The sequence below is a fragment of the Delphinus delphis genome, chromosome 4 (genome assembly GCF_949987515.2).
Source record: "Delphinus delphis chromosome 4, mDelDel1.2, whole genome shotgun sequence".
NCBI classification, from domain to species: domain Eukaryota; kingdom Metazoa; phylum Chordata; class Mammalia; order Artiodactyla; family Delphinidae; genus Delphinus; species Delphinus delphis.
In genome coordinates, this window is record NC_082686.1 from 53,422,525 (window position 1) to 53,446,868 (window position 24,344).

A 24,344-nucleotide genomic window follows, 5' to 3' on the forward strand; every position below is an offset into this window, starting at 1 on the left:
AACTCCTAATCCATTATTTCTACTAAAACTGTTTAATCGTTATAGCTTGTATTTAAAGATAAATTATATATAAATTCTTTCAACGTTCTTGACTATTTACTGGTGAAATTAATGAATATGCCCTATCAATAGCCTAGTATTTTACTGTGATATTAACAGTCCTAGTAGTTAATGCTAAAAATTTCTAACACAATTTGGCACATTCCTTAATTTTATTTCCTCTGAAATGTAAAAATAAGGTAAAGGGTACTTTAGACATTAGTACTGAGGCTGGTCATTCTAAGGAAGAGTAAACCTGCCTACCTGATCACTGTAATGAAATGTCAGCTCTGGAGTTGTCAAATGACATAGCCATTGGAAGAACTGAGGGAGGCTAGATAATTGGAAAGATAAAAAGGTTTGTCTAGAAGAAGGACTCTGATCTTGATTGAGATTTAAAAAAAGGATTGGATGTAGATCATCTGATTGGACAGTTCACCTTTGGTAAACAACATTGGTTGTTTGTGTGGCTTTATTTGAGAATAAAAAGAAAAAAGAACGTGGAAAAAAGAACAAGGGAGAGATCATCCAATAAATATAAAACTCTATTGGTCTACTGCTCTGCTCTTTGAGGAGACTCTTGAGGATTCTGAGTATATTAAATAACATCTGATATTTACAACCGGAACTCTAGCTATGCAGCTTCCACATCCACAGATTCAACCAACCTAGTATTGGATTCAACCAATTTCGGACCAAATTCAATCCAAGGCTGGTTGAATTCGTGGGTGCAGAACTGGAGGACTGGAGGGCCGGCTCTACTATGCCATTTTATACTTATAAGGCAGCGGTCCCCAACCTTTTTGGCACTAGGGACCGGTTTCATGGAAGACAATTTTTCCACGGACCGGGGGCGGGGATGGGATGACTTCGGGATGATTCAAGTGCGTTACATTTATTGTGCACTTTATTTCTATTATTATCACATTGTAATATGTAATGAAATAATTAAACAACTCACCATAATGCAGAATCAGTGGGAGCCCTGAGCTTGTTTTCCTGCAACTGGATGGTCCCATCTGGGGGTGATGGGAGACAGTGACACCCGAGGTGTGGTGCTTATGTCCAGTTTACTCCGTGATCTCGTTTTGGTTGCTGTCACTGCAGAAAACCCTGCTTCACAAAGATAGGATGTTGGAAACGGAAGCAGGCTTTTCAGTGCTTTTGTGGCAATCTCAGGATACTCCGCCTTGACTTTCATCCAGAACGTATGGAGATTTGAAGTTGTCTCAAACAAATTATTATTATTATTTTTTTTTTTTCTGTACGCGGGCCTCTCACTGTCGTGGCCTCTCCAGTTGCGGAGCACAGGCTCCAGACGCGCAGGCTCAGCAGCCATGGCTCACGGGCCCAGCCGCCCCACGGCATGTGGGATCTTCCCGGACCGGGGCACGAACCCACGTCCCCTAGCATCGGCAAGCGGACTCTCAACCACTGCGCCACCAGGGAAGCCCTCAAGCAAACTTTTAAGGCCACCGTCATTTGCGATCTCAAGCAGTTGATCCTCTTCTAGCACGGATAAAGTCGATTCAACTGGCTTATTCACAAATGGGTTGTGGATCCATTCCTTCCCAGTTCGGGGGTCTTTTGTGGTTGGGAAGTAATGCTCAAACTCTTTTGAAAGCTGAGATTGGTGAACATGCACCAGGAGGGAGAAAGTTGGCCCTGGCTCAGTCTCTTTCAAAATCTCTGCTAATGCTTGAAACATGACAAAAGTCCCAATGTTCACTTGTTGCCCCCATAATTCCAGTTTGGCTTTGAATGAAGCCACTTTATGTGCCAACTTGAACACAGCTACCATTCTCCCCCGAAGTGATGACAGACGGAGTTTGCTGAGCAGGTTGAATATGTCACACAAGTAAGCAAGTTTTGTGACGCATTCTGTGTCACTGGAATGTGCTGCCAGTGGTGACTGTTTCTCTAAAAGAAATCTCTGGAGCAGCTCACGTAACTCAAAAACTTTGGCCAGTGATCTACCTTTAGAAAGCCATCTCACTTCTATGTATAAGAGAAGACGTGTGTGCTTTGTGTCCATCTCCTCACAGAGCTGCGCGAACAGACGTGAGTTAAGGGCATGTACTTTAATGTGGTTGACAATTTTAATCACAACCTGCAAAACGTTGTTAAGTTCAGGTGACATTTTTCGGCTAGCCAGCATTTCTCTATGGATGACACAGTGTGTAGACTCACGTTCAGAAGTGACCTCTTTGACCCGAGTAGTGAAACCAGAAAGCCGTCCAGTCATGGCAGCCTCTCCGTCTGTGCATATACTGACACAAAATGACCAATTCAGTTCTCCTGATATGTAATCATTCAAGGACTTGAATAGTTCTGCAGCTGTGGTGTTGGTTGGCAACAAAACTGCACATAACATATCCTCGTGCACATCCTCCTGAAAAATATATCACACAAAAACAAGCATTGTTGCCTTGTTGTCAACATCTGTAGACTTGTCAACCTGGACTGCATACCACGGTGACTCATTAATCCTCTCTAACAATTGTGCCTCAATATCCTCTGCTATTTCATCAGTTCGTCTAGTTATGGTGCTGGCAGGAGGCAGAGCTCAGGCGGTAATGCAAGCGATGGGGAGTGGCTGTAAATACAGATGAAGCTTCTCTCGCTCACCTGCCACTCACCTCCTGCTGTGTGGCCTAGTTCCTAACAGGCCACGGACTGTTAGCAGTCCGTGGCCCAGGGGTTGGGGACCCCTGTTATAAGGAACTTGAGCATCCGTGGATTTTGGTTATGGGGAACTGAATGTTGCCTTGGAGCTCTTCAACTGGGAGAATGAGGAAAGAAGATAAAGATACCAGGAGGGGAAGAAAATGGAAGATGGATAAATGCAAATGGGGCCTATATAGATTTCTATTAGTAACTTTCAGGGACAGATTGTCACTGAAGACTATTCGAGAATTTAAGTTAGCCTCTGCCGTGTTAACTCTGAAGAGGGGCAATTTTGGAATAAAAATGAATTTCTTAGAACACTCATAGTGGGACTTCCTTGGTGGTCCAGTGGTAAAGAATCTGCCTTACAATGCAGGGGACGTGGGTTCGATCCCTGGTCAGGGGACTAAGATCCCACATGCCGCAGGGCAACTAAGCCCACCTGCCACAACTACAGAGCCTATGCGCCCTCTCTAGTGCCACAACTAGAGAGAAGCCCGCACACCACAATGAAGAGCCTGTGCACCACAACGAAAGATCCCACATGCCTCAACGAAGATCCTGCGTGCCGCAACTAAGACCCGATGCAGCCAAAAATAAATTAAATAAATAAATAATAAATCTTAAAAAAAAAAAAAAGATATATTACAAAAAAAAAAAAACACTCATAATTCCCTAAAACAGGCCTGGGCAAACTACAGCCCCGGAGCCAAATCCTCTTGCCTCGTGTCCTGTAAATGAAGTTTCACTGAAAGACCACCATGCTTACTTATTTATGTATTAACCATGACTCTTTTGTGCTTCAGCAGCAGAACTGACTAGCTGTGACAGAGAGCCTATGGCCTGCAAAGGCTAAACTATCTATCTTCTGGTTCTTTACAGAAAAAGTTTGCAGAGCCCTGCCTTAATCCTCACTATTCCACATGTGGTCTGTAGACCAGTAGCATCTGCATCACAAGAAAGATTGTTATCGATAGAAATGCAAAATCTCAGGCCCCACATCAAATCTACTGAATCAGAATCTATACTTTAATAAGATCTCCAAATGACATAATGACACATCAGTGACTGAGAAGCACCTCCCTGAAATAATTTCTTTCTGTTGACAAACACATGAAACATGGGGTATAGGGGGACCAGATGTTTATCATTTTCTGGCATCCATCTTGTGAGGATGAGATTCTCACTCTCTCCCAAGTGGTTTTAAACCTTGATATTCATAAAAATTACATTTCTTAATTCACAACCCAAACTCCTGATGTGGGAATTATATCAAGAGGTCATAAAGAAGGATGAAATATTTATAGCAATGGGATATTCCAATAACTGATAAATTACCATATCTATAAGTCTTGAAAGAAGGCCTTCTTTAGATTACCAACAGGCAATAAAGGTACTACAACCAACATGTGAGTTCACATTCAGAAAATTTTAATGCTGTTAAGCTACAATAATAATATTTAAAAAAAAACTGTTTACAGTTTTGTAGTTTAATCAGTCTGAAGAGTTCTATTTTTATACTTCATTCCCTTAATCAGATGTAATAAGACAGAACTTGTAACTCATCAGCCCAGGTACATGTTCAAAAGGAAAATACAGAAATGTACTTTCTTGGTTGATGGAAATGTAGGTCTATTTAATACATACTTTATATTTAGTATTTTATTATTAAGCTTAGTTCAGTATAAATGCACATTTTTCAATGTCATGAATACATGGCATGAATGATGTGACAAGCAATTTGCATTTATATAGCACCTTTCAAAGGCTGAGGATCACAAAGCAAAGCATAAATGCTTGTGTAATTTTACAATTAAGAATTCACTTCTAATTACTCCTACTTAAATGTGCAGTCTCTTTTTAATCACAACATTTTTACACCTGTGGTTAAGTGCTCTGACAGAGCCTCAGCCTTATCTCCAAAGCATGCAAATTGCATGACTGGATTTTGTAATGAAGACTACATTTGCCAGGGGAAAAATGATCACAGACATGTAACACTGGTAACAATATTAAAGACACAACTAAATTTAGAAGCATCATTCTCTCCCATTATGCACTCATTTGGATCAACACACACACACACACACACACACACACACACACACACACACACAAATGTCTGTCAGTTCTGGAGCATGCACGAGTTTCAGGCTTAGTTATACTTCTGCTATATCGCCAGGAAGTTAAGATATGAGATCTGAAAACTGGCTTATAAACGTATGCTTGCCTGTAGTATAAATCTTTAGCTCCTGGAGCTACAATTGCTAACATGTGTGAGATTCCTAGTTTTCTTGAATAATCAAGGGACCAACAAATAACATGGTATTAAAAAAATGATATCCTGCTACTAGGGGAAAGCACAGTTCAGCTGCAACATATGGTTCTGGAGAGCTGCAGTCTCATAAATGGAGCTGAGGAAAGAAAAGTAATTCTGGGAAGGTGGTTGTAGCTAAAGAGAAGGCTCTAGAGACAGCCATCTTCATAACTGACTGCAGAAAAGCACGATGCTCCATTTTCAAAAGCTGATTAGAAAGAAGATTCATTAGGAACCTATGGTGATCTGGGGACCAGTGTAACACAAATAGCCGAGGCATGGTTCCTGCACCTTGAAAGGCTGCCAAGAGGAAGCGGAACTGCATGGACCAGAAGCAAACACATTTCAAAAATCCACAGTCAGGGGCTTCCCTGGTGGCGCAGTAGTTGAGAATCTGCCTGCCGATGCAGGGGACACGGGTTCGAGCCCTGGTCTGGGAAGATCCCACATGCCACGGAGCAACTGGGCCCGTGAGCCACAACTACTGAGCCTGCGCGTCTGGAGCCTGTGCTCCGCAACAAGAGAGGCTGTGACAGTGAGAGACCCGTACACCGCGATGAAGAGTGGCCCCCGCTCGCCGCAAGTACAGAAAGCCCATGCACAGAAACGAAGACCCAACACAGCCAAAAGTAAATAAATAAATTTTAAAAATCCACAGTCAGTAATGAAAAATTAGTAGGTAAGAAGGTCTCAGGTTTTCAATAAACTATTAATTGTACGAAAAATAATTTTAATAGACTGTCCATTTAAAAAACAAATATCGAGACCTTCCAATATACCAGATATTGTGCTCATCTCTGATAATTAAAGTAATAGCAATATCGGCAACAATAATAAAAACAATGATGATCATAAAGGGGTGTTAGGAAATCAGGCAACACTTCCATACTCAGGAAGTCACAGGATGGAGGGCAGGGGAGAAATAACTAAAGAGGGTGATGTGTGTTTTATCAGCTTGTGTGCAATGCTCTGAGAGCAGAGAACAGGGAATATTTAATTCTGCTAGTCTTTGGAAAGTCTTCAGAGAGACACGGATATTTCAATAGAAATGTGAAATGCTGTCAACCACACTATTGGTGGAGGAGGGATGAATATCAGGAAGTAGGAATATTCAAATATGAATATTCACACAAATTATTTGTGACCCTTGACTTCATACGTAAACACTGCAGTAACAGCATGTTAATCAGGAGTATAGGCTAAAAAGTCGAATTATCTCTATTCATTTCTAACTGTGTGACTTTGGACAAGTCACTTAACTTGAGCCTCAGTTTCCTCACCTCTATAATGGGGAAAGAATAGAATATACATCTGAGGATTGTCTTGACAACTTAATAATACTTAATATTAAGCATTTCGAATTTGACATATGACTAATGTTTAGTAAATGTTAGGTGTTGGATTTTTTCCTCTCTCTCTCTTTTTTTTTTTTTTTTAACTTCTGTCTCTTTTTAAGTAAAGCTAGAGCCATTCCGGTATATGGTAAATGAAGCAGTAAAATAAGACCCCTTATGCTTAAGGACGTTTGTCTGTTGCTTCCTTTCCAGAGGGAAGATGGTAGTTCTGCCATTTGAGAAATAAAACACAACACCCTCTATCGTCTTTTAGTCTGCTTCTTTTACCACTCCCATTTCCCATTACACATATCTAGCCTTTACAATAATCCTATGAGGAAGGTAATATCATTATTTTGACTTCATAAACGAGGAAACTGAGGCTCAGCGATAAATAATTCTACAAGTTCAAGAGCCAAGAGCTTGTGAAGCCATGATTAAAATCTAGGTGTTCTAAGCAGAAAAACCAGCTATTTATCACTTCACTGAAATGTTCTAAGATAGAGTTTGGTCCAAAATAATCCCTCCTCAGTAACTGAAGCATCAAGGGAGGCCAGACTCCATTTGCAGCAGGGACAAGGGGGTAGTATAAGAATTCTGGAAGACTCCTCTAACTAAAATCCTAAAATGCTGGAATGAAAAACACACAGGTAAGTTTGTCACAAAAGGAAGGACTCTGCATAGGTCAAGACTTATGTGAAAGCAGAAATAACAGAAGATAAATGATCCACGAAACCAGTTTTCACCAAGGACATTTCTATTGATTCTTGGAGACTTTGAGACACCATTCTGGTGGCCACATGGGGTAGGAAACAGATGGTAAAGCCTAAAGCTCACCAAACATGAGTATTTTAATAGATGACTTCCACATATAACTAAGGTCTTCGAAGGAAATCAGAAAAGAAGAGGAGCCCACTTGGTGTGAGAACACTCTAGAATCCATAGCACAAAGAGCCACAGTGGATGGGTCATGGATTAAGATGATAATGAGTTAGAAGCCATTTTGCTAGTTTACTCCATGCTGACAACCAGTGGATCTGTCCATCCATGCAGTAGCCTTCTTTTATTTGCCTCCATGCAGTATTTTACTGCATGAATTCCAAATTGCAATCGTATGGGAAGTTACTGTACCACCAGTGTAGACTTATTGGGTATACTATACTAATGTCTGACAGTAACAGTTAAAACAACAAAAATACCAGAAAAAAGAATCAGTCTCCAGCCTCATCTATCTTTTTTCTGATCCGTATCTGGAAATGCTCACTTGGATCCAATAATCTTGTTTCAGAACTAATGTTCTTAAAGAAATTTTGGGAGTTAAAAATTAACTCTGGATCAAATTTTGGCTTTATATTTTCATGAGTATACAGCACCCCATTCTCACTGCAATGATATCTCTCCATCTCATTTTTGTTAATTATATTGCACTTGAGTTTATAAAAGTTCCATTCTTTACATCCTGTATTCAGGGTCCAGATAGACCAAGGGTGTTGACTAAAGGACACTGGAGAAATGGGTTGGGAGGAGAGCCTAAGGACAAATTTGGGGATAGACAGGGATCTTTCCACTGGTGGGCAGGAGACCAGGCAGGATGTTCACAGAGAGTGACCAAGTATGTGAATGGAGATGGAGAAAGTAGGGAAGAGTAAATGAGAAAAGCAGTAAATTTTTCTTACAGACTAACAAGGCACAGACATATCACTCAGAGAGTTAAAAATAGTCACACAAGTCTCACACCAACAGTTTTAAAGCCAAAAAACTTTCATAATAGTAGTGTTCTGCTTCTCTTTCCTTCTTTTCTCACCCAAATGTTCCTTTACATCCTTCTATCCTCAAGTTGGCTGGTTATGGTAGGATAGATTATTAAAGACTGAAATCTAAGAAAAGGTGTTTAAGTAGTTAGGCAAAAGACCACCTTTGTAGGTTTCTAAATAAAGAACTAGTAAGAGTAATTGTGGGACTAAAGGAAATTCAGAGCAGCAGAAATCTGTCAGATGGGCTGGGATTTCAGAAAGGAAGTCGAAGTTGTAATCCAGATCACATATGGATTCTTAACTGGTTCCTATATCAAACAGAGAGACTACTAGTTCTTAGAAGATAGAGATTTTTGTTCAGTTTAATAAACACTAATACCTTACCTACTACGTGGCTGGGTATCTTACTGGCAGTCTAAAACATGAAGAGAGCCACTATTGAAACTGGGTTGTATCAATGTAATAACAAAATCAATAGCCATATGTGTAGTCTTCTGTGTGTAATATTCCAGCCAAATAACTCTGGAGAAATTGGAGAAATGTTTCATAACTTCTTTTCACTGGGCTTGTTCAGATCCTCAGAATGGCAACTTGTATTAGAAGTTTGAAGTTGAAATAATTTTTAGGAGAGTCAGGTTATGCATCTGTGAAATTTCCACATGGCTAATAATTCAAATTTTTTTTTTTTTTTTTTTTTTTTTTGCGGTACGCGGGCCTCTCACTGTCGTGGCCTCTCCCGTTGCGGAGCACAGGCTCCGGACACGCAGGCTCCGAGGCCATGGCTCACGGGCCCAGCCGCTCCGCGGCACGTGGGATCCTCCTGGAACGGGGCACGAAACCGCGTCCCCTGCACTGGCAGGCAGACTCTCAACCACTGCGCCACCAGGGAAGCCCTAATTTCAAATTTTGAAGTCATAAAGACATACATTTGATTCCTGGGTTTGTCATATTCTAACTGCAAAATCTTGCATTCTTCGGTAAAATAGGAATAATATGGCATTTCACAAAAGGTTTTTGAGTGCAGTAAATTAGAAACTTTTGTGAAAATTACCTAGTATAATACCAGGCCCAGACAGCCTTCAGTAAATATTAGTTTATTTCTTTCTTCAATATTCAAAAAAAAAAAAAAAAACCCAAAACTGAAAGCATGAGTAGGAATTTTCAGATCCAATCATCTTCTTACAATTTCACACATCAACAGCTGATTTAGCCGCTATTTTATTTTCACTCATAGCCACTAACTTCCCACATGAATTCCCTTGCTGTTCTAGAATGTTGCACAGCCCTTTGCTATTTTACAAATCACTTCAGTTCAACTAGAGGATAAAAATTATTTTTCAGCAAAAAAACCCATATAATACAAAACCACATCTCCACAGTCTGGGAGACCAGATTAATTCTCTACATAAGGCAGGGAGAAATCATTAGAGATCACTACAGCAAAACATTCCAAGGAAGCAATGCACATGTACTTTTGTTTTATTCTGTTCATTAAAACAGAATAAGATGAGACTTGCTTTTCAAGATATCCTCCCACATTTTTAAAGTAGCTTTCTATATATTATGCAAGTTTTCACAATACTAAATATCCTTTTTTTTTTTCTTTCTTTCCACAAAGCATGATGGAGTATGGGCTACAGAGTTAAGTAGACCTGATTTGAAACCTGTCTGGCCAAATTACTGTCTTATCTTGTGAGAGTTACCTCACCTCTCTGAGCCTGTTTCTTTATATATAAATTGAATATAATACTTTATAGTACAGTTGTGAGGATTAAATGAGGAAAATATGAATGCTTCTTTATATGGTGTCTGGCACAGATAAAGTGTTCAATAAGTATTAAGGAAGATTCATAGCTATTATTATTGGGTAGAGGAAGCACATGTAGTAATGCCTATGCAAGTTCACACAGGATTTGAGCTGCCTGCAGTTCCTTAAGGAGCTGTGCTGATAGAACTGAGAGAATATTGAGGTTCAAATTTACTCAAAGTCCCCATTACAAAACTCTGAACATGTATGTTTGGACCTCAAATTGATAAACCAGAGACATTAGGATACAGACATGGGATAATACTGGTCAAAATAGTTTAAAGGAAAGAGATGCACAGGTATAATCTTTAAAGGAAGAAAACTGATTTGTTACATATATTCTTAAAATGTGTTATTATAAGGAGACTATAAGCAGTGTGATATCTTCTCCAAAACGCTCAAAGATATTTATAATCACACTGTCCAACCTACTGTATAACTAGCCATCATCAGGAAGATGACAGACCTGGAGCATATTCAGTGTCTGTTCCTTACTCTTTCCATCCAAAAATCGGGAAAAAAAGCAAAAATTTTAAAATTATACATAAAGTTTTTTCTTAATCATAAATTAAAGATAACTTTTAGAGGAAGAGAAGAAGAAGAATGTTACCAAATGGAAACTACAGCCTAAGGAGTTTATCTGAAATCAGAAGATCTAGGCTTTAAGTTTGTGTTTTCTGTTTGTCAACTGGATGACCCAGATGACCCAGATGACCCACCCAACCTCTCTGCACTTTAGCTCCTTCACTGTCTTGAAAGATTTCTGAGAGAACAAAATGAGATGATATGGACTCCTAACATCAATACTCCTTGACATGCAATGGACACATTCACCCAGTGGCTACAGACGTTTATAATTGGCTTCTGTCTTGTTCCAGGCTTTCTTCCATCCTCCTTTGTTTAACCCTTTCTCAGTATGTGCCCTTATGTCTAGTCTTACTTGACTTTGTGCCTTGACTGCCACGTCTTTTGAGACATGTTCCTGTCTCATTCAATAGCAGACATCACATGGTCCTCTGCAAGACTCAGACCCAGCACTCCCATAGGAGACTGTGCACAGGTTGACCTTTGACTCCAACCACAAGGTCACTCTGCTGGCTCCAGCCCCTGGACAGTACTCTGGCTGCCAACGAGCAACCACTAGCACAACCCCACCCCACTGGCCAGGGACGGGGTTACGGAAACTAAGCCAAAAATTGCTATCTCTCTACATCCATGGGGTTAAATGGGGGGTGCTGGCTGCCAAGAATCCAGTATCAGTGCTGTGGTCTCCACAGTGAAGAGCTGTCTGAGTTGAATATATGCCTGATATAACACTGTATTCTTTCAACAGCAGCTGGCCAGCCGGTTTATCTCCCTTTCCTGCCACAGTCTGAAACATTCCAGGTCTCAGGACTCTGAGCTACACAGAACACAGCACTGGGAATATATTTCTCATGGGACTCAAATCCTAGACCTTAAGGTATGTGCACAAAGGCACAGGTTTACTGGTTCTTGAAAAGTAGCTCACGTACTAGAAATGGTACTGACCACCCTAATGACAGAATGCTTGGATCACAGCGACACTGTCTGTGTCACACTGCCTGGGGTCTTAAATTCCAACAGCATCAGGGAGGAAAGTAATGGAGAACTCAGCTCAGCCCAGCTAAAAGTGTACTAAAATTCCCATTTAAAAAAAGGCAGAATTAAGGATACAGCTAAGGAAGAGCACTCTGGGTGCCTAATGGGCCCTCCTTCTTCTTCAGGCTTGGATTGAGCCTCCTCTTCAGACAAAAAGAATCTCCCTCATATCTCCTTCATGGAAGTCCTAGGAACTTCTAGAATCTAAGCGCATCCCAGTTAACCATCAACTTATGAGAAAATGATCAAGTCACTTCACACCCTTGACTTATAGTTGCCCTTTTATATAATGAAGAATTCTCTTTCAGTCCAAAAGTCTGTGACGATAGCTTTAAAATGGCAGTAAGAATTAAGTTATTCTTGCTTTCAATTTGACGTTTTTATATTTGGAGTGAATGGATCTATTCTGCTGAAGAGAACTGAGCATCTCTGACTTCGGATGCTCTGCATGAGCACTTTATGGATCAGTGGCTCCCAAACGTCTCCCAATCCAACATACTAAGTCATGAAGCACATCCCGGTTAGTAACAGTCCTCACCATAGTGTTGACCACTTGTGGGTTGGGACAGTTGGGTATCAAATGCAGAGGGGGATATATGTGGATGAATTACTCCTCAGCTAATTCGGATATGTCCTTCTCACACCATGTTCAGAATCACTATTATAGATTGAATTTACCTAAAGAAATATATAGGCTAGGAAAAATACCAAAAAGAAAGAACTTTCAAGTGGCCAGAACAGTCCCTGACTGGCAGAATTAGAACTAAATCTACTCCAGGGTACAGCCTGAATGTGCCTTCTCAAAGTCATTACATAGCATCTGGTACAGCAGAAGACTAATATAATAATTAACCAAAGAAAGGAGAATGTGGATGAGACAGACTTTGATTTTTAAACTGATTTTTGTCAGTTTTTTAAATTTATTACAAAGTTAATAATGCTTGATTTAACAAATCAAGCAAGACAGCAATGTGTAAAGAAAAACTTGGTACCCTCCCGCATACTTCTCTTCAGGCTAGTCACTGCAAGAAATATTTTGATGTGGGATGTATAGACCAGATCATTCTCTATATGTACAAATATATAGATTTGGTTTTGACAAAAATAGGATAATATCCCAATATATTTACTTCAACTTTTTTTTGTGATTACAAATATCATGACTTTATTTTCAGATTTATATATAGTTAGATAGAGACTAAGATACAGAGCTAGAGACAGAGTGGTAGAGAAAGAGAAGAAAAACAGAAAAAGAGAAAGTATGAAATATATTATTTGGTAAACCATTCCCTACTTAATATTCAGACTTTTGCAGCTTTTTTGACATAAAAAACCACTTAAAAGAAATATCTTTTTACATATATCCTATATCCTTATATATCTTATTTTTAGTTTTATGGTTTAGAGTCCCAAAGGTGGTGTTGCTGGGTTACAGAGTATGATAGTTTAAACTTTAATTTAAATGCTGATAGAATTCTTTCCAAAAAAATGTATGCTGACTTGCAGTCTCACTGGTATTACACGAGAGGAGCCATTTTCCTGCATCCTCCAGCAATGGATGCAATGATTTTTCCTAGTTTTTGTTTACCTTAGAAGTGACATGGCAACAGCACTGTTGCCTACTTGTGATTTTAATTAGTCATTTGCATTCAATTTTCTCTGGATTACCTGTTGTTCTCATTTTTATGTTAAGTAGCTTATTCTTTTCTAATTTGTGATAATTTTTAATATACAGCTGGCCTTCTTTACCCCATGTTCTGTATCCATGGTTTCAACCAACCATGGATTAAAATATTCCAAAAAAAAAAAAAAATCCACAAAGTTCCAAAAAGCAAAACTTGAATTTGCCACACACTGGCAACTACTGATAAAGGATTTACATTGTATTTACAAATATTTACATATTATTTATATAATACCATGTATTAGGTATTATAAGTAATTTAGAATTGATTTAAAGAATACAGAAATAAGAGACTTGGCCATCTGCAAATTTTGGTATCTGAGGGGGTTTTGGAACCAAAAGCCAGTGAATAACAAGGGATGACTATATTGACTATACTTCCCATTTGCCTAAATTAACTACACACACTTATTTTAAGAACTTATTTTGAGGCTTCCGGGAGGATGGCGGAAGAGTAAGATGCAGAGATCACCTTCCTCCCCGCAGATACACCAGAAATACATCTACATGTGGAACAATTCCTACAGAACACCTACTGAACGCTGGCAGAAGACCTCAAACCTCCTAAAATGCAAGAAACCCCCCACTACGTGGGTAGGGCAAAAGAAAAAAGAATAAACAGAGACAAAAGGATAGGGACGGGACCTGCACCAGTGGGAGGGAGCTGTGAAGGAGGAAAGGTTTCCACACACTAGGAAGCCCCTTCAAGGGTGGAGACTGTGGGTGGTGGAGAGGGGAAGCTTCAGAGTCCCGGAGGAGAGCACAGCAACAGGGGTGCGGAGGGCAAAGTGGAGAGATTCCAGCAAGAAGATCACGGCCAACCGGCACTCACCAGCCCGGCAGGCTTGTCTGCTCACCCGCCGGGGCGGGCGGGGCTGGGAGTTGAGGCTTCGGCTTCAGTCGCAGCGCCGGGAGAGGACTGGGGTTGAAGGAGTGAACACAGCCTGCAGGGGGTTAGTATGCCACAGCTAGCCAGGAGGGAGTCCTGGGAAAAGTCTGGATCTGCCGAAGAGGCAAGAGACTTTTTCTTCCCTCTTTGTTTCCTGGTGCGCGAGGAGAGGGGATTAAGCGCGCTGCTTAAAGGAGCTACAGAGACGGGCGCGAGTCGCGGCTAAAAGCGCGGACCCCAAAGACGGGCTTGAGACACTAAGGCTGCTGATGCTGCCACCAAGAAACCTATGTGCGAGCACAGGTCACTATCCGCAGCCGCCTTCCGGGGAGCCTGTGCAGCCCGCCACTGCCAGGGTCCCAGGATCCAGGGACAACTCCCCCGGGAGAACGCACGGCGCGCCTCAGGCTGATGCAACGTCAGGCTGGCCTCTGCCACCGCGGGCTCGCCTCGCACTCCGTGCCCCTCCCTCCCCCCAGCCTGAGTGAGCCAGAGCACCCGAAGCAGCGGCTCCTTTAACCCCGTCCTGTGTGAGCGAAGAACAACAGATGCTCTCCGGCGGCCTACACACAGAGGCGGGGCCAAATCCAAAGCTCAGCCCCTGGGAGTTGTGAGAACAAACAAGAGAAAGGGAAAGCTCTCCCAGCAGCCTCAGAAGCAGCTGATTAAAGCTCCACAATCAACTTGATGTACCCTGCATCTGTGGAATACATGAATAGACAACGAATCATCCCAAATTAAGGAGGGGGACTTTGAGAGCAAGTTTTATGATTTTTTTCCCCTTTTCCTCTTTTTGTGAGGGTGTATGTGTAGGCTTCTGTGTGAGATTTTGTCTGTATAGCTTTGCTTCCACCATTTGTCCTAGGGTTCTATCCGTCTGTTTTTTTGTTTTTTGTTTTTTAAATTTTTTTCCTTCAATAATTATTTTTTATTTTAATAACTTTATTATATTATATCTTACTTTACTTTATTTTCTTTTTTCCTTCCTTCCCTCCTTCCTTCCTTCCTTCCTCCCTCCTTTCTTTCTTTCTTTCTTTGTTTCTTTCTTTCTTTCTTTCTACTTCTCCTAATTCTTTCTTTCTACTTTTTCTCCCTTTTATTCTGAGCCGTGTGGATGAAAGGCTCTTGGAGCTGCAGCCAGAAGTCACTGCTGTGCCTCTGAGGTGGAAGAGCCAACTTCAGGACACTGGTCCACAAAAGACTGTGCAGCTCCACATAATATGAAATGGCGAAAATTTCCCAGAGATCTCCATCTCAACACGAGCACCCAGCTTCACTCAACGACCAGCAAGCTACAGTGCTGGAAATCCTATGCCAAACAACTAGCAAGACAGGGACACAACTGCACCCATTAGCAAAGAGGCTGCCTAAAATCATAATAAGGCCACAGACACCCCAAAACACACTACCAGACATGGACCTGCACACAAGAAAGACAAGATCCAGCCTCATCCACCAGAACACAGGCACTAGTCCCCTCCACCAGGAAGCCTACACAACCCACTAAAACAACCTTAGCCACTGGGGACAGACGCCAAAAACAACAGGAACTACGAACCTGCAGCCTGCAAAAAGGAGACCCCAAACACAGTAAGATAAGAAAAATGAGAGGACAGAAAAACACACAGCAGATGAAGGAGCAAGATAAAAACCCAGCAGACCTAACAAATGAAGAGGAAATAGGCAGTCTACCTGAAAAAGAATTTAGAATAATGATAGTAAAGATGATCCAAAATCTTGGAAATAGAATAGACAAAATGCAAGAAACATTTAACAAGGACCTAGAAGAATTAAAGATGAAACAAACAATAATAAACAACACAATAAATGGAATAAAAAATACTCTAGATGGGATCAATAGCAGAATAACTGAGGCAGAAGAACGGATAAGTGACCTGGAAGATAAAATAGTGGAAATAACTACTGCAGAGCAGAATAAAGAGAAAAGAATGAAAAGAACTGAGGACAGTCTCAGAGACCTCTGGGACAACATTAAATGCACCAACATTCGAATTATAGGGGTTCCAGAAAAAGAAGAGAAAAAGAAAGGGACTGAGAAAATATTTGAAGAGATTATAGTTGAAAACTTCCATAATATGGGAAAGGAAATAGTTAATCAAGTCCAGGAAGCACAGAGAGTCCCATACAGGATAAATCCAAGGAGAAATACACCAAGGCACATATTAATCAAATTGTCAAAAATTAAATACAAAGAAAATATATTAAAAGCAGCAAGGGAAAAACAACAAATAACACACAAGGGAATCCCCATAAGGTTAATAGCTGATCTTTCAGCAGAAACTCTGCAAGCCAGAAGGGACTGGCAGGACATATTTAAAGTGATGAAGGAGAAAAACCTACAACCAAGATTACTCTACCCAGCAAGGATCTCATTCAGATTTGATGGAGAAATTAAAACCTTTACAGACAAGCAAAAGATGAGAGAGTTCAGCACCACAAAACCAGCTTTGCAAAAAATGGTAAAGGAACATCTCCAGGCAAGAAACACAAGAGAAGGAAAAGACCTACAATAATGAACCCAAAACAATTAAGAAAATGGGAATAGGAACATACATATCGATAATTACCTTAAATGTAAATGGACTAAATGCTCCCACCAAAAGACACAGATTGGCTGACTGGATACAAAAATAAGACCCATATATTTGCTGTCTACAAGAGACCCACTTAAGACCTAGAGACACATACAGACTGAAAGTAAGGGGATGGAAAAAGGTATTTCATGCAAATGGAAACCAAAAGAAATCTGGAGTAGCAATTCTCATATCAGACAAAACAGACTTTAAAATAAAGACTATTAGAAGAGACAAAGAAGGACACTACATAATGATCAAGGGATCGATCCAAGAAGAGATATAACAATTGTAAATATTTATGCACCCAACAAAGGAGCACCTCAATACATAAGGCAAATACTAACAGCCATAAAAGGGGAAATCAACAGTAACACATTCATAGTAGGGGACTTTAACATCCCACTTTCACCAATGGACAGATCATCCAAAATGAAAATAAATAAGGAAACACAAGCTTTAAATGATACATTAAACAAGATGGACTTAATTGATATTTATAGGACATTCCATCCAAAAACAAAAAAATACACATTTTTTTCAAGTGCTCATGGAACATTCTCCAGAATAGATAATATCTTGGGTCACAAATGAGGCCTTGGTAAATTTAAGAAAATTGAAATTGTATCAGGTAACTTTTCTGACCGCAACGCTATGAGACTAGATATAAATTACAGGAAATGATCTGTAAAAATACAAACACATGGAGGGTAAACAATACACTATTTACTAACGAAGTGATCACTGAAGAAATCAAAGAGGAAATAAAAAAAATACCTAGAAACAAATGACAATGGAGATACGATGACCCAAAATCTATGGGATGCAGCAAAAGCAGTTCTAAGAGGGAAGTTTATAGCAATACAATCCTACCTTAAGAAACAGGAAACATCTCGAATAAACAACCTAACCTTGCACCTAGAGCAATTAGAGAAAGAAGAACAAAAAAACCCCAAAGTTAGCAGAAGGAAAGAAAACATAAATATCAGATAAGAAATAAATGAAAAAGAAATGAAGGAAACAATAGCAAAGTTCAATAAAACTAAAAGCTGGTTCTTTGAGAAGATAAACAAAATTGACAAACCATTAGCCAGACTCGTCAAGAAAAAAAGGGAGAAGACTGAAATCAATAGAATTAGAAATGAAAAAGGAGAAGTAACAACTGACACTGCAGAAATAAAAAAGATCATGAGAGATTACTACAAGCAACTCTATGCCAACAAAATGGACAACCAGGAAGAAATGGACAAATTCCTAGAAATGCACAACCTGCCAAGACTGAATCAGGAAGAAATAGAAAATATGAACAGACCCATCACAAGCACTGAAATTGAAACTGTGATTAAAAATCTTCAAACAAACAAAAGCCCAGGAACAGATGGCTTCACAGGCGAATTCTATCAAATATTTAGAGAAGAGCTAATGCCTATCCTTCTCAAACTCTTCCAAAATATAGCAGAGGGAGGAACACTCCCAAACTCATTCTACGAGGCCACCATCACCCTGATACCAAAACCAGACAAGGATGTCACAAAGAAAGAAAACTACAGGCCAATATCACTGATGAACATAGATGCAAAAATCCTCAACAAAATACTAGCAAACAGAACCCAACAGCACATTAAACGGATCATGCACCATGATCAAGTGGGTTTTATTCCAGGAATGCAGGGATTCTTCAATATACGCAATCAATCAACGTGATACACCATATTAACAAATTGAAGGAGAAAAACCATATGATCATCTCAACAGATGCAGAAAGAGCTTTTGACAAAATTTGACACCCATTTATGATAAAAACCCTCCAGAAAGTAGGCATAGAGGGAACTTTCCTCAACATAATAAAGGCCATATATGACAAACCCACAGACAACATTGTCCTCAATGGTGAAAAACTGAAAGCATTTCCAGTAAGATCAGGAACAAGACAAGGCTGCCCACTCGCAATACTCTTATTCAACATAGTTTTGGAAGTTTTAGCCACAGCAATCAGAGAAGAAAAGGAAATAAAAGGAATCCAAATCAGAAAAGAAGAAGTAAAGCTGTCACTGTTTGCAGATGTCATGATACTATACATAGAGATTCCTAAAGAAGGTACCAGAAAACTACTAGAGCTAATCAATGAATTTGGTAAAGAAGCAGGACGCAAAATTAATGCACAGAAATCTCTGGCATTCCTATACACTAATGATGAAAAATAAGAAAGTGAAATCAAGAAAACACTCCCATTTACCATTGCAACAAAAAGAATAAAATATCTAGGAATAAACCTACCTAAGGAGACAAAAGACCTGTATGTAGAAAATTATAGGACACTGATGAAAGAAATTAAAGATGATACAAATAGATGGAGAGATATATCATGTTCTTGGATTGGAAGAATCAACATTGCGAAAATGAGTCTACTACCCAAAGCAATCTACAGATTCAATGCAATCCCTATCAAACTACTACTGGCATTCTTCACAGATCTAGAACAAAAAATTTCACAATTTGTATGGAAACACAAAAGACCCTAAATAGCCAAAGCAATCTTGAGAACGAAAAAGGGAGCTGGAGGAATCAGGTTCCCTGACTTCAGACTATACTACAAAGCTACAGTAATCAAGACAGTATGGGACTGGCACAAAAACAGAAAGATAGATCAATGGAACAGGATAGAAAGCCCAGAGATAAACCCACATACATATGGTCACCTTATCTTTGATAAAGGAGGCAGGAATGTACAGTGGAGAAAGGACAGTGTCTTCAATAAGTGGTGCTGGGAAACTGGACAGGTACATGTAAAAGTATGAGACTAGGTCACTCCCTAACACCATACACAAAAATAAGTTCAAAATGGATTAAAGACCTAAATGTAAAGCCAGAAACTATCAAACTCTTAGAGGAAAACATAGGCAGAACACTCTATGACATAAATCACAGCAAGATCCTTTTTGACCTCCCTCCTAAAGAAATGGAAATAGAAACAAAAATAAACAAATGGGACCTAATGAAACTTCAAAGCTTTTGCACAGCCAAGGAAACCATAAACAAGACCAAAAGACAACCCTCAGAATGGGCGAAAATATTTGTAAATGAAGCAGCTGACAAAGGATTAATTTCCAAAATTTATAAGCAGCTCATGCAGCTCAATAACAAAAAAACAAACAACCCAATCCAAAAATGGGCAGAAGACGTAAATAGACATTTCTCCAAAGAAGATATACAGACTGCCTACAAACACATGAGAGAATGCTCAACATCATTAATCATTAGAGAAATGCAAATCAAAACTACAATGAGGTATCATCTCACACCAGTCAGAATGGCCATCATCAAAAAATCTAGAAACAATAAATGCTGGAGAGGGTGTGGAGAAAAGGGAACCCTCTTGCACTGCTGGTGGGAATGTAAATTGATACAGCCACTATGGAGAACACTATGGAGGTTCCTTTAAAAACTAAAAATAGAACTACCATATGACCCAGCAATCCCACTACTGGGCATATACCCCGAGAAGACCATAATTCAAAAAGAGTCATGTACCAAAATGTTCATTGCAGCTCTATTTACAATAGCCAGGAGATGGAAACAACCTAAGTGTCCATCATCGGAAGAATGGATAAAGAAGATGTGGCACATATATACAATGGAATATTACTCAGCCTTAAAAAGAAACGAAATCGAGCTATTTGTAATGAGATGGATAGACCTAGAGTCTGTCATACAGAGTGAAGTAAGTCAGAAAGAAAAAGACAAATACCGTATGCTAACACAAATATATGGAATTTAAGAAAAAAAAAAGTCATGAAGAACCTAGGGGTAAGACAGGAATAAAGACGCAGACCTACTGGAGAACGGACTTGAGGATATGGGGAGGGGGAAGGGTGAGCTGTGACAGGGCGAGAGAGAGTCATGGACATATACACACTAACAAACGTAGTAAGGTAGATAGCTAGTGGGAAGCAGCCGCATGGCACAGGGATATTGGCTCGGTGCTTTGTGACCGCCTGGAGGGGTGGGATAGGGAGGGTGGGAGGCAGGGAGACGCAAGAGGGAAGACATATGGGAACATATGTATATGTATAACTGATTCACTTTGTTATAAAGCAGAAACTAACACACCATTGTAAAGCAATTATACTCCAATAAAGATGTAAAAAAAAAAAAACACAACATTGTAAATGAACTACACTTGAAAATATTTTTTAAATGCAAAAAAAATTTTAAATTAATTTTATTGTGTGTGCGTACCACAGGTTCAATATATAAATTATGTCAAATTGATTTCATTGTTTTTCAAAATAAAGAATTTTTGATATTTAAAAAAAAAACTGATTTTTTAGAAACTCTAAACAATAAAGCTTTCTTTATCTTTACTTGTAATTCACTGTCCTGATATTTTCCCTTACTCTTATTGAAGATCATCTTTGTATGCAAATAAGCATTCATATAAGTCTTACTACTCATCATCTCACCACCTATAAATTATGAGGATCTTATTATGTACTATGCACATGTGCAAGTTTATAACATGTTTGAACAAAAATTTGATTTTTTTTCTTAATGTGCAAATGTAGCATGTTAAATATAGTTCTGCAGTACTAACACCATATCTAAGAAAAAAATTAATGAATGATTCATCTTCACGTAGTTTATCTTCCATAGCTATTCAATCAGAAGGATATTCAAAAAAGGGTACTTTCCTTTCCTTTCCGATTATTATTCTATTTTAATGCTCAATTTCAATTCAAGTTTTATCACTCCCTCCCTCCCCATTCTTCCTTCCTTCCTTCTCTCACTCACTTCCTCTTTCCTTTTCTTTCTTCTTTTAAGTATTATTCTATTTTAAATAAATAGAACAATAATTTAAAATTCTATTTAAATTTCAGTTTCTTTTTTTTTCTTCATTTTTTGTCTTTCATTTTATAAATCAGGTCATAAACATCCCTTGAAAAGGAAAAGTAGCACAGAATATATATTCTTCTATCCTCTTAGAAAAAAAGTATTCAAAAGATGGGTAAGTGCCAAAGTCTTTAAAGTACCTTAAACACATTTGGGACACATAGATCAACTTGATGGAACCATTTCATTGTTTTCAAAATGTATGAGCTAAAGCAGGAGGTATTATTTCAGAGAAAAGGGAAAGAAAGATTAATGAGAGCAAGAACAATGATGAATTACATGCAAGAGCAATGATGAATTACATGTGCCTATAACAAAGCCTGTTAGCAAAGAAGTCTAGATCCTATCAATCTAATGAAGAAACATTAAAAAAGAATTCAAGAAAAAAAAAAGAATTCAAGGACCTGCTTTAGAAACATGAATTTTTCAAATTTTACTTCACAGAATTTATTTTAGATTCTTATCATTTTTACCTTACCAGAAGTTAAATTATGAAATATTGGATACTCCTTCCCTTGACACATTTTGATGGCCTTGATAGAGGAATGATATTTATTATTATATTACTCCAAAAAATGAGAGATTTTTCACAGAAAGATTTCCATAAGATTCTCAGTTTTTATCATTACAGCAGATACCCTAAAAATGTCATTACCATGGAACCAGATACTTAAAATTGCAGACAAAAAGAAATAGAATGATACCTTACTTAAGGGTCAGGATATGGATCTACAGAAAAGTACAGGATCCTCTGTATTACTGGCCATCACAGCAAGGATGATCAAACTATAAAATGACGTATCTATAGAGAAGGTAAATTGGGCAATTAGCATTGCCGTATTTACCATCCAACACATTTAAAAGAATTTAATATCACTTGTAAAATTTTGCAGACTATTATACAAGGGTTGTGATCCTCTATTAGCTATAATGATGCTTATCAGTATTGTTTACATTGATTGAGCATTTATCTGCCCAGCACATAATGAATATATGAGATTTCCAACCTTTTCTCTACCAAGGCCACTGAAAAGAATTCTGACTCCGTGCATTTTACAGAGAGGAGAGGCCTAGTGGAACTGACAGACCTCCACGTTCCAACACCATATTGGGCTCACAGGACGATGAGATCTACATCTTTGGACTGGTCTAGTGACAGAAGGCTGTAACCCCTGATTAACTGTGCTTCATAAACTTGCAATGACTGTTACCATGCAGAGGTAATGGGTACTCTGCATTTTAATAAAGATAAGAGTAATCCTCAGCAGTCTGCCTTAGTGTCATTAATGTTGCTGCATAACTTGGGATCATGAAATACAGAATGAAAAAGAAGAGAGGAGCATAGAGAAAAAAGAAGACCAATTTGAATTCTCTTGAAATTGCACCTGCTCTTTCACTCAGTATCAGTACAAGTATATCCCAAGCAGTGGATACAGAAAAACCTGAAATATTCAATGCTGGTTGGTGAAACCTTTTGAAGGATTGGGACAATAGTTTCAAGGATTTCCTGACTTACAATAAAGAGCTAACTGCATTGTTAGAAAGGACAGGCAAGGTGATAATGACTTTCCTGAAAAGCCTTGGGGAAAAATTGAAGAATTAATTGAGATTCAGAAAGATATTTGCTAATGAAGAGTTATTAGACTGTACTATACTATAACATCATAGATATAGATATCTATATACGTCTATACATCAATCTATCTATATCTATACTCCATCTATCCCATACATCCTATCTATCATGTATCTACATATCTGTCTAAGTATCTATCTAGATTCTATTAACCTAGATAGATGATGATAGATAGATGATAGAATGAATGGGTAATTTAAAACCTACACTCCCTTCTAATTTGGCCCCATATAGAAAGTGACAACATTGTATATTTCTTAAATTTAGCCCTGACTCACTATCTTTATGAGGTTGATAAGTTGAGTATGACAAAGACAGATGACACACCTCTATCATAAGCTGTTTTGGAAAGCATATAACCTAAGAGGCAATGCCACAGACATAAAATTATTAAACTGTTCTCTGCAAGTGATAGGGCTCCTTCTATAATTCTAATATGCATTTGGATTTATCACAGCTTAAGGGCCCGTTTTCAGACTCAAAGATGATTCTTGATTTTCCTTTCCCTACTGGCTTTTATGTTAGCTTATAGTTTTAACTCAGCTTCCCCTAATGTTAATATCTTTTATAAACCATAGTACAATTATCAAATCAGGAAATTAACACTGATGCAATACTATTAATTAAACACACATCTTATTCAAATTTCACTAATTTGTCACTAAACTCCTTTTTTCCATTCCAGTATTTAACCCAGGATTCCACATTGTATTTACTTGTGTCTCCCTAGTGTCCCCAAGTCTCACATGACCTTGACACTTTGGAAGAGTATTGCCTTGTTATTTTATTTAACTTGGACTTGTCTGTTTTCTCATGATTAGATTGAGGTTATGTATGTTGGCAAAAATACCACAAAAGTGGTGAAGCCTTCTCAGTGCATTCTATCAGGAGATATATGATATAGATGATGCTGATACAGGTTAAACTTTGTCACTTGGTTAAGGTGATTTCTACCATGTCTCCACTGTAAAGTTACATTATACATTATAATTATGTTATAAATTCTATCATTATTGTTTTTCTTTTGCTCAAAATGTTCCAGCTTTGGCAACTGAGAGTTCCTTTCAAAACATCTTCAACCACTTTCAACACTTCCTTATTTTCTGGCACCGC

General features: G+C 38.7%; 1 protein-coding gene across 1 annotated transcript in view; it reads right to left on the bottom strand.

Annotated features, from left to right (window-relative positions):
* Positions 1–1,354: 1,354 nt before the first annotated feature.
* LOC132424053 (SCAN domain-containing protein 3-like) overlaps positions 1,355–24,344 on the bottom strand; it is a 372,285-nt gene continuing 349,295 nt past the window's right edge. The window contains exon 4 of the mRNA XM_060009867.1: positions 1,355–2,431. Coding sequence (XP_059865850.1) covers positions 1,382–2,431 — 1,050 coding nt within the window. The 3' untranslated portion in view covers positions 1,355–1,381. The remainder of the gene's footprint in view (positions 2,432–24,344) is intronic.